Here is an 11,884-nt window from a genome sequence, read left to right as displayed (position 1 = left end):
GAAAAGAAGAGGGGTACGTCTCCATCCTATGTCTTTGACTTCTTAATGTATTAAACCATTTCTTCTTTTTTTCTCCTTTTTCTTTACAAGCTTTATATTGTGTTTTACCGGTAAAAGAAAGAAAAAAAAAACACTTAGAATTTGACGTTTGGGGATATGGTTATTGCTAGTTCCCGACCATAAGAAATAATGGATGTACATTCCACATCTTAATGAATAATTGTCTTTCGGATGGAGGTATTCTTCACAACAGCACTATAAATCTTGACATCATGTATTCGGTATAAAAGAAGTATTATGACATGGGATATGGGTGGCAATTTGTGTTGATAGTTGTATTAATGTCTTGTCAAAACTTAGACATATACCAAATAAGCCATTTCAAATATGACATAAATAATAATTAGATTAAAAATATAAATTTACATACTATATAATTATTAAACAAATAATATATCGTATAACTCATTTAACTCATTTAATAATTAGGTTGATTTAAATTTTATACAAGTCTATATGACTAATGTCTCAACCACATATGTTTATGATTTAATTCATTTATTTATTTAAAACAAATTTAAAATGAGTAAAATATGGTTACATAGTTTAAATTTGTAATAAATGGATTGATTTTATCAAATTCGTGTTATGTAAGTTAACTGAAAAGTGATTTATTTATTAAATAGATTATGTGGGTCAATCAAAATTTGACCCAAATATGATCACACTTAACCTAAATCCATATAAAACATGTTGGGTTTTACAACGAATTGTATCAAACTTTATCACCCTTAAAATGTGACCACACGACCCTAAATAAATGGATGTAATTAAGGCCATTGCAGTTGCTTATTCAGATGGTATATATGGAAAAGCCCATGCTGCCCAGGATAGGCTAATCCTTCTAAACTATTTCACATCAGGACAAGATGATGCACAGCTCCAATGCAATAGGCAAGTGCAGAAGCCATTTCTGGATGATCCAAACCCCTGCAACCTTAGGAAAAGGACTCAAAAAATCCTATATATAAATCCCCCAACGTCCAGGATGCCAAAAATCTTGCTATTGCTGCCCTAAATCTAGACTACCCTGTTTTGTTCCTACTATCAAAATGCCAAACCATGGCTCATTTCAACCAAATAAATTGCCTAATGATCATCACTGGCACGTCCCGTGATGCTTTTCTGGCTAGCAGATTACTTATAGCTAGTTCATTCTCTTTGAGTCCTCCAAACATTCACTTGGCATATGTTGTATTTTCATAAATACGAAGCCCTGATGTGTACTCATACAACATTATGATTAAGGCCTTTTCACATACTTCACATCCACTTGATTCCCTCCACTTTTACCACAAGCTGCTCCACCAAGACCTATACCCTAATGAGTACACTTTCTGTTTTGTGCTCACTTCATGTGCCCAAGCCTCGTCTTTCCAAGAGGGCAAACAAATACATGCCCAATTCATCAAACACCTGTCTTTGGGCAGTGTCTATGCTAGTACCTCTCTTGTTTGCATGTATGGCAACACAAAATAGCAAGTGATGGTCCAAGTGACTAACCCCTGCATACAACATAAATTATCAAGTTTCCTTAGAAGAATAATGCAATGTTTTCACATATATTGCTGAAGCACCTGCCCAAAGATATTGATGTTTGCTTAGAGATAGTACCAGAGGTGAAATAACCTGAATATGCACATTAGAAAGATCAATCAACACATGTAGTGTTCAAGTGACCATTCTCACATTGAGCGTAATGAATATGCCCTTACTTCATTATGGAAATCTCAGCCAGTGGGCACCCAAGGCCTGCAATGAAGGCTAGGGCAAACCCCTGCCTGGTCCTATCCAGAAAAAACCATATAAACTCAGCCACTGCAAATAATATGTAGGCCTCAATGTTGTCTGCCACTCCAAGCTTTGTACATTTCAGCTAAATAGCATCAGTGCTCTGGTTTAAACCAGTATACAGATGTTAGAAATCAAATACAATCTTGCTTATAAAATTGGAAAAGAAAAAGGAAATTAAGCCAATTTCTCAGCATTTGAAGTGAGTTATTTTTTAAGTGAATTTGTCTCCTGATTCCTGGTTGAGATGATTGAGAAACAGAACCAGAACTCACATCAGTGAAGAAGCTGTTTTCTCTAGGCTTCCCTCTGGAGCCCTGGAAGAGAACTTCTCATTCAGGAAGAGTTGCAGCAACCTAACAGTATAATGTAACAATCCAGGCAAGGGAGGAATCTACCAACATCAGCAACTGAATGGAAATTAAATAAATAAATAAAATTGCTAAACCGCACTGTGTAGTCCTTTAAAAGAAGCTGCACCTAACATTTCTCTTAAGAAAAATCAGTGAACAACAGTAACAAGCATCATTCATGAAGCTGATGAGCAGGTTCCAAGAAATTCAATTTATCCAAATATTTATGTGAAGCGGACCGATGTTGATGGACTGATGTTGATGGGTTGAAGACTCTGTCGATTCAGTTCATCAATGGATGGTGAAGTTATATAGATATATGTAAAAAGACCCATCAATTCTGAACGACAGAAATGGATAAGAATGGGTGACTGTGGCCTTTCTACAGTGATGATTGAAGCAAAATAACAAACTGATGTGTGAAAGGGATGTGGCCAGTACATGGCCCAGTTTCAGAGTTCAGCATGAACTCATAAACATTTGGTCTTTCGCGGGGCCTTTCTACAATAGTAATGTTATTTTGAAAAAAAAAAAAAAAAAACCCATACCATAAAAAATAATTTTAAAATTATCGACATTTTTGGATTTCAATGTAAAAGTTTTTAGAAAAACTTGAAACAAATCCATAAAAATAATTACCTTTGATCTTCACATGTGGATGTATGAATGTAGAAGTAAGAGGTAAAAATTCTTTTATCTTACTTTGGTTTCACAAGGGCAAAACTCTTTACAAAATCACATGCATGCCCTTCTAATCTTGTGTTAGAAAATTAGAATTCTTGAGAGAGACAGAAGGACAAATCGGAAGACTATCTTGCAACAATGAAAAGTGTAGAAATTATGATGCATTTTCATCCTTTTATTGGTATAATAATAAATTATATGAATATAAAAGCTTAAAAAAATTTCTTTCTAAATTGATTGACTAGTATTTTAATCCAATTTATCAATGACACAATCTTGAATATTCTCTCCTACTATAGGAGTAATGGATCCCTTATAAGATATTCACTAATTTTCATATATCATTTATAAAACCTACCATGTCCGTATACAGTTCTCTATTAGACATTAACGATTGATAATATCAAAGTTATACAAAACTTAGTGACATCCTTAAGTCCAAAGATTTTATGTAACATTAGATAGAACAAACAATAAGAGGTACGACAATTGTCTTGTAGAGGTCCAATTCTGTTCACATTATAATCATCTGTGAAGTTTATTAAGAGTCTCTCAACTCTAGTGAATGAGATTTATCACTTTATAACATATAGTAGTACAACTCATGACAACTTTTAATAAGCATGTTGTCCATGACAAACCTAGAAGTTGTGAAAATATTTTAAGATTATAAGGAAATTAGAAATCATATCTCATTGTTCATAATCTCTATTATCAAGATGATTTTTATACAACATAATTTAAGGATAAATATCATCAATTATGATATATATAATTTGCAACCTTGAAATGCATGAAAATATTGTTGTCTTTTGGCTTTAAAGGGTTTACAATTCTTTCAAAAGTGAATTGATCTTTTCAAAAAACAAGGTCATTATAAAAAAAATGAATAAGTTTAGTATAAAAGCTATTAAAGTGAAAAGTGAACTTGTTTTTAAAAAGATTAATTTAATATGAAAAATGAACTCATCCTTTCAAAAAATAAAGTTAACATAAAAAGTGAATTTGTCTTTAATCCAAAAACAAAATAAATGATAAAAAAGTTGTATTTTTTATTTATTTTTTAAAACAATATTTTTTTAAAAAAAAATCCCCTTTTACAGTATTCATATGGTTTGTGTGATGTCCCACATCGGATAGGGGAGAATGTTCCTGGCGCTATATATGTAGAGACTCCTCTTAACCAAGTAGATGCATTTTAAAGCCGTGAGGGCTCATTTGGGCTTAAAGCGGACAATATCTACATGGTTGGGTGCGGGTCGTTACAAATGGTATCAGAGCCGATCCCCGACCCCGGTGTGGGGGTTTGTTTGGCCCCGTAAGGGGTGTTTGTCTGTTTGACCCTGTAATCCCATGGGACACAACGAGGACGTTGTGTCTACATGGGGGGGTGTTTGTGATGTCCCACATCGGATATGTGAGAATGTTTCTGGCGCTATATATGTAGAGACTCCTCTTAACCAAGTAGACGCGTTTTAAAGCCGTGAGGGCTCCTTTGGGCCCAAAGCGAACAATATCTACATGGTTGGATGCGGGTCGTCACAGTTTGATTAGTGAAAACAACACTAGCTAGAGTTCTTACAATGGGAGAATTTATAAAGTCCCCATGATCTAAAGTAAATTCAATTACACATAAAATATCAAATATCTATAAAAAAAAATCATTACCTTAATCTCTATAGATACAAAAAGCATTGGTCTATCAATAATAGTAAAAAGCTACTAAAATATGAAAAATTTGTACACACTACAAGTCTTATATTGACTAGCACTTATAAATATTTTTCATATCTCATTCTCTTTAGTATATTATCTTAAAACCACATTGAAGTTTGACAATTCAAGTCTTCGACTTCTTACTTTTCTTTTTTGAATGGGTTCAAGATTCTTTAATGGAAATATTGATTTAGAGTGCTTTTGTATCAATGAGACAAGATTCTTTGAATTCACCTTCTTTGTATCTCCTTTCTTCATACAAAAGAAGATCAACTTCCATATCTCGTTTGTAATGGTATATCCTTACAAAATCTTGACCACCAAATAATATTGGTTCTTTTCAATATCATTGTTCTTGTTGTTTGATTGGTTAGAAAGCTAATAGAAGAAAAGAAAGATGAAATTTTTAATTTTTCCTCACTTCCCTTTTTACCTATTTTATTCTTTTTTTTCCCCTCATTGTGTGTTCAATTAATTGAGTTATGAAAAATAGTTTCCTTTCTATAAACGTACACAAGAAATTTATTAAATCGAATAAAATATTTTGAAACATGGAAACCAATAAAGAAACTAAGACTTTATTTGGAAAGTATTTTTGAAAAATAAGACCCACAACTATTTTTTAGAAAAGTTTTTTGTTTTTTTCTTTAAAAAAAGGAAAACATATTTAACAATCAAAAGATAGAAATCAAGACATTTGTTTTTAAAAACATAAAACATAGTATTTTTTGACAATATATTTTAATTATTTTTAGTTGTTTTAACATATTTTCTAAAAGGTGTTTAAAAAAATAATTATACAAATATAGAAAATGATCAAAAATAAAACAGTACATAAAAAATATATTTAAAAATATTTGAAAACATAGAAAATCAATTACAAACATTCTAAGTTCTTAAATAGAATTTTGTTTTAGAAAACATTGGAGAATTGTTTCTAAAACAATCAACTAGCTCTAACTTTTCAGATTTCCTCCAAGCTATTATTTGAAACAATAAAGAAACTTAAGGCTTGCTTATTAAATGTTTTCAAAAATGATTTTCTATTGTTGAGAAAAAGAAAAAAGAAAACATGTTTAATAACTTAAAAAAAAAAAATCTTTTTTTTTTTTTAAGTAAACATAGGTGTTTTTTAAAACATATTTTATTTGATTTTCACTTGATTTCCAACAGTTGTTTAAAAAATAATGACACAAATTCTAGGAATAATTTAAAATAAAGTACTACATGAAAATTTACTTTTAAAAAATATTTAGAAACATAAAAAACAAGTTGAAAAGATTACATGTTGCGAAAAGATTTTTGTTCTTGAAAACAATATTAATGTTGTAAAAAATTGATGTATTTTTTACGATAGTTTTTGAAAACGTTCCAACAAATGGGGAGGTGTCTGCACTGAATAGATAGTGCAGATGTTTAACCCCCATGTGCTTGATGATCAATTGCTACACAAGGAAGCAAGGGCCACTTGCCAGAAGGTTCATCCCTCAATTGAAGCAGAAAAGGGCCGGAAACCAGAAATGGGAAATGTATGCAGCATCAATTTTTTTTTATAGGTAAATAAGAGCATGTATTAGAAAAGCCAAGATGAAAATAGTACACATTAAGTATACACTAAATACCTAAAAAACTAGGCATCATAAAGACAAACAACCAATCTTTTACTTAACAAATAACCAATTTACAAAATCAATTAAAGACAAAGTATGATCCTCTATATACATCATAACCCAATTCATAAAATTATACAATATACGGTGGAATGCAAAACCCATTGTACACCGAAGAGGGAGAAGATTCCCCCTCAGGGTGTATGCAGCATCATTCTTCATTGTCCTTTGCTTGTTAAGGTGAAAATGCCAACAAGGTGTTGTATGGGGAGAAGTGATTCCCTCAAGTGTGGAAAACATGTTTGGATTCATTTCCACAGCATTAGGAAATACAAAAGGTAGCTAGAATCAAAGTTAAAGAAAATATCTTGCTTGCTACAGGCATAAAACTGGAAGCCAAAGAATAAATCAGCCTGCAGGCTGCTCTATATATAGAGACAACCAGCCAACCTCCTTCCTCACTCCTACATACATACTTTTTGAACCACCATTTGCATACTTAAAAGGATTCCATAATTACCACTAATGGCTTCAACACAGGGATCGTCGCCTAGGACCAACAGGAAAGTAATCACCATACTTAGCATTGATGGAGGAGGGGTCCGAGGCATTATCCCTGCAGTCATCCTATCCGCCCTTGAGGCCGAACTTCAGGTTTTCTCTTACCATATCCTTTTGTCATTTCACATTCTTATTTTTTTCAAAATTGTAGTGCTGAAAGTACTGGCAGAAGGTGTACTTGCTAAAGCCAAAAGGGGTATATACATATACATGCATGATTTGATTGGCAGGATATGATATGTCACCAGTCTCTTATCTCTTATCGCTTATCGCTTATCGCTTATCGCATCCCGTATTATATGTAACACACCAAAAAGACTAGTAATGGTGCATATCTTGGAGAGTTGAGGTGAATTGACAAGGGAAAAAACAATTTTGTGATTTTTGTTATATGTTGTTGCAAACAGAGGCTTGATGGCCCTGATGCCAGGATTGCAGATTACTTTGATCTCATTGCGGGCACAAGCACAGGGTCAATTGTTACAACCTTTCTTACAACCCCATATCCACTTCCTAATGCTTCAAATGGATCCACAACAAATCGTCCTCGCGAAGCAAAAGATATCCAGAAGTTCTACATTGAGCATGGCCCGGAAATATTTGCTAAGAAAGAAGACCCTGCTCAAACCAGGTACACTGAGACTGTGTGAATGGGAGAGAAAAAAGCAAGAAGAGCGTAATATTTTAATCCAAATTAATTTCCTTGTGGTTGACAGTAAATCAGAAAGCTTCCTCGATGGGTTGAAACATTTGATTGTTCAAGGGGTGGAGAAGGTGCTGGAATACAAATATCGTCCATCCAGTCTTAGTGAGAAAGTGGATGAACAGCTTGGGAAAATTCGGTTGGCTGACACACTAACCAATGTTCTTGTCCCTGCTTATGATATTCAACACCTAAAACTAGTCACCTTCTCTTCTCACCAGGTCATCAATTTTTTTACATGATCAAGCATTAGTATTCATTCTTCTCATATTTGTATTTTCCATAGCATAAGACTCTGGGCCTATAATGCAGGCTTTAAAAGCCTTCTACATGATCACCTCATGCAAACATGACGTCTTAGTCGGGTCCTATAGGTTTCCATAGCATAAGACTACAGGCTTATAATGTTGGCTTTAAAATCCATCCTCATATAGGCATAACATTCTCATCATGTTTTAAAGGATTATGAGACCAAGCTGACAAACATGGAGTTGTAATGACTGTCTTTGATAGGGCAGAATCCTCTCCTGATTGATTCTTTCCTTGATCTTAGATTATTCGTTACTATGTATATTTATCTTTTCCTAGTTTGTAGGATCTTCCAACTGTATATACACTATATAATGAGAAACAATCACCTCAATAATTGTTGAGGATTTCAGCCATATTTTACACGGGTTCTCCAACCTTTATAGTCTTCCAATCATATGGATATTGTGCATATATATATATATATAATATTAGAAAATTTTTTTCCTTACCTGATATGGGACATGACATGATGCATGTTGCATTTATGGTTGCAGGCAAGAAAGACAGACTCATCAGTAAAATTGAGAGATGTAGTTATGAGCTCAGCTGCAGCTCCAGTTTATTTCCCATCTCATAATTTCAAAGCCGATGGCAGAATGTATAACCTTGTGGATGGTGGAGTCGCAGCAAACAATCCTGTAAATCCTCTTCATACACAGGCCTTTAAGGGGTCATATTTTCAAGATTTGTTGCCATTTGTATACACGATTCATTCATCATACTTGATGAAGCTGTCCCCTCTGTGCAGACATTGCTTGCAATACAAGAAGCAGCCCATATATTTGGAAACCGAGATTATAATTATCTGATTCTCTCCCTTGGCACTTGCTCTGAAGAAGAAGAACACCAGAACTTCATTCATTTAACGGGTCCACTTCCTTGGATGATAGACCTTAAGAGGGTAACACCACCATTGGCCAACGTGCTGTTCAAGACATCAGCCGACATGGTAGATGCATACACATTATTTGTCCTTGGAGTTGGAGGCCGGATTTCTAGTCAGAACTTTCTCCGGATCCAGGTAATTAAATGCACTTACATGAAATAGTTGAGCAATCCAAACAAGTTCCCATTAAAACTGATCAAAGATCAAAGATATAGGAGTGAATATTATCAGATTGATCTCAATTTTTACATTACTAAGGAAAAGAAAATTTGTACCAGGACAATACATTGAAGCCTGAGCAGCTCACAATGGATGATGCAAGTCAAGAAAACTTTGATAGCCTGATTGATATCGCTCAAAGACTTCTAGAGAAGCCTGTTTCTTTCCCTAGCTCGGTGATTGGTCTGCAACCAGTGACTACCAACCGAGATGCTCTCATGAGGTAATGAGCTAACAGGAATGGTGATTTAGAGCAAAAACCGATTCTAGCCTTTCTAACATTTGAAAACAATTTTTTTGATAAAAATTTTCAAATATTAAAAAGATTAAAAGTATTTCCTATAATCACCATCAAATCAATTCTTACAATTGGTTTACGAGTCATTGTTCACCTTTTTGTCATCCTCATATCATCCCCTATTTTTACTAGATATTGATTGTTATTTCTCCCTTGCAGCTTTGCTAGAATACTGTCTGAAGAGAAGAAGAGGAGGGGTGGTTCTTCGTCCCATGTCTCTGGCTTCTTAATGCTTTCAATCATTTCTTCTCTTTTTATCCTTTTTCTTTACAAGCTTTATATGGTGTTTTACTCATAAGAAAGAGAAAAAAATTCTTTGAATTTGATGTCGGGAATATGGTTATTGCTTGTCCCTATTAGAAATAAAGGATGTACATTCCATGTCTTAATGAATAATTCTCTTTTAGATGGAGCTATTTATCAAAAGAAAAAATCTCTTTTAGATGGAGCTAGTTTTCACAACAGCATTATAAATTTTGACATCACGTAATCAATATAAAAGATGTATTATAACATGGAGTAAGGATGGCAATTTGTGTTAGTGGTCATATTTATGCCGTGTCAAAGCTTAGACAGATGTTAAATAAGTCATTTCAAACACAACATGAATAATAATTATATTAAAAATATAAATTCATATATTCTATATAATTATTAAACAGATAATATGTTTAGTAACTCATTTAATAACCAAATTGATTTAAATTTCATGAATCTATATGATTAGTGTTCAAACCAGATACGTTTATAATTCAATTGATTTATTTATTTAAATCAAATTTAAAATAAGTAAAATATGGTTAAATAGTTTAAAATTGTAATTAGATTAATCAGTATGATTATTAGATGGCTGGATTCCATCAAATTTCGTATTATGTGGGTTGATCCAAAAGTTACCTATTATTTCTTATATAGATTATGTGGGCATTCGAAATTTGATCCCAATATGATTACACTCATCCTAAACCCACAAAAAATGTATTGGGTTCTAATTAAGGCTACTGCAGTTGCTTATTCAGATGGTCTGTATAGAAAAGCCCATGCTGCTCAGGATAGGCTGATCCTTCTAAACTATTTCACATCAGGACAGGCTGATGCGCTCCAATGCAGTAGGCAAGTGCAGGAGCCATTTTTGGATGATCCAAACCCCTGCAACCTTACGAAGAGGACTCAAAAAATCCTATAAACCCCCCAACATCCAGGATGCCAAAAATCTTGCTATTGCTCCCCTAAATCTAGACCACCCTGTTTTATCCTTACTATCAAAATGCCAAACCATGGCCCATTTCAATCAAATACATTGCCTAATGATCACCACTGGCATGTCCCGTGATGCTTTTCCGGCTAGCAGATTACTTATAGCTAGTTCATTCTCTTTGAGTCCTCCAAACATTCACCTGGCTTACGTTGTATTTTCGCAAATGCAAAGCCCTGATGTATACTCATACAACATTATGATTAAGGCCTTTTCACAAACTTCACATCCACTTGATTCCCTCCACTTTTACCACAAGCTGCTCCACCAAGGCCTATATCCCAATGAGTACACTTTCTGTTTTGTGCTCACTTCATGTGCCCAAGCCTTGGCTCTCCAAGAGGGCAAACAAATACAAGCCCAATTAATCAAACACCTCTCTTTGGGCAGTGTCTATGCTAGTACCTCTCTTGTTAGCTTGTATGGCAAATGTGGTGACATCCGTAGGGCTTTACAAGCATTCGAGGAAATGCCTCACAGAACTGAGGTCTCATGGGGCGCAGTAATTGATGCTTGTATTGATCAAGGTTTTTTGACGGATGCATTGCAATTGTATGCAAAGATGAGGAGTTTGGGACATTCAGCAAGCAATGCAATCTTGGTGGGGGCATTTGGTGCTTGTGCTAAGCTGCAGGACTTGGCACTGGGGAGGATTATTCATGGGCAAGTTGAGGCCATGGGGCTACAACTCAATGTGACCCTTGGAACAAGTCTGGTTGACATGTACTCAAAATGTGGAGCTATCGAAATGGCCATGGAGGTATTCTCTAGGATGCCTGTGAAAAGTGTTGCATCATGGAATTGCATGATCAACGGTCTGGCAATGAATGGTGGGGGAAGCGCAGCAATTGGCTTGTTTAAGGAGATGCAGGCGTCTGGTTTGGGACCCAACAGTGCAACATTTGTGGGTGTCCTGCATGCATGCAGTCATGGAGGGCTAGTGAATGAAGCACTCGAATACTTTTCGTGTATGAGAGAGTTGTACGGGATTGAAGCTAATGTTAAGCATTATGGGTGCATGGTTGATCTCTATGGCCGAGCTGGGAAGCTTGAGAAGGCCGTGGATGTCATCAGAACGATGCCCATGAAACCGGATATTGTAATCTGGGGAGCATTGTTAGGTGGGTGCAAGAAGCATGGCAACGCAAAGCTTGGGGAGCTGGTAGGAGCACAGATTATGAAGCTGCAACCACACAAGGTTTCCGGGTGCTCGAGTCTTTCGGATATGTATGCGATGGATGGGCGATGGGAGGACGTGATCAGTGTAAGGAGGATGATGCTGGACGTGGATGTTGGGAGGGAACCTGGATGTAGCTCCTTGACTTAATTTTTAGTTATCTGGAGATAATAAATCCTTGGCAGAATTACTTACCAATCCCTCTCTTGAGAGAATTCCAAGAATAACTGCAGCACAAATAGCAATAGGGAAATGGTCT

The 11,884-nt window shown here is 35.0% G+C and overlaps 2 protein-coding genes across 2 annotated transcripts; both read left to right on the top strand.

Annotated features, from left to right (window-relative positions):
* The first annotated feature begins 6,692 nt into the window (after nucleotides 1–6,692).
* LOC117919114 (patatin-like protein 2) lies at nucleotides 6,693–9,637 on the top strand. Its single transcript, XM_034836198.1, has 7 exons — nucleotides 6,693–6,868; nucleotides 7,183–7,406; nucleotides 7,492–7,699; nucleotides 8,285–8,428; nucleotides 8,539–8,811; nucleotides 8,955–9,118; nucleotides 9,353–9,637. The coding sequence occupies exons 1-7, from the start codon at nucleotides 6,740–6,742 to the stop codon at nucleotides 9,489–9,491; spliced, it is 1,281 nt and encodes a 426-aa protein (XP_034692089.1). The 5' UTR covers nucleotides 6,693–6,739; the 3' UTR covers nucleotides 9,492–9,637.
* Nucleotides 9,638–10,515: 878 nt separating this feature from the next.
* On the top strand, nucleotides 10,516–11,775 carry LOC117918203 (pentatricopeptide repeat-containing protein At4g21065-like). The gene has a single exon (XM_034834710.1). The coding sequence runs from the start codon at nucleotides 10,516–10,518 to the stop codon at nucleotides 11,773–11,775; it is 1,260 nt and encodes a 419-aa protein (XP_034690601.1).
* Nucleotides 11,776–11,884: the final 109 nt, after the last annotated feature.

Source organism: Vitis riparia, chromosome 7 (genome assembly GCF_004353265.1).
Source record: "Vitis riparia cultivar Riparia Gloire de Montpellier isolate 1030 chromosome 7, EGFV_Vit.rip_1.0, whole genome shotgun sequence".
NCBI lineage: Eukaryota > Viridiplantae > Streptophyta > Magnoliopsida > Vitales > Vitaceae > Vitis > Vitis riparia.
The sequence above is the reverse complement of the archived record's forward strand: the minus strand, read 5'-3'. Positions and strand labels throughout refer to the sequence as shown.

Coding starts and splice junctions, on each gene's coding strand:
- LOC117919114 (XM_034836198.1), top strand. CDS start 6,740: ATGGCTTCAACACAGGGATCGTCGCCTAGGACCAACAGGAAAGTAATC. Junction 7,407..7,491: donor GAAGACCCTGCTCAAACCAG/GTACACTGAGAC, acceptor TGTGGTTGACAG/TAAATCAGAAAGCTTCCTCG. Junction 7,700..8,284: donor TCACCTTCTCTTCTCACCAG/GTCATCAATTTT, acceptor TTATGGTTGCAG/GCAAGAAAGACAGACTCATC.
- LOC117918203 (XM_034834710.1), top strand. CDS start 10,516: ATGTCCCGTGATGCTTTTCCGGCTAGCAGATTACTTATAGCTAGTTCA.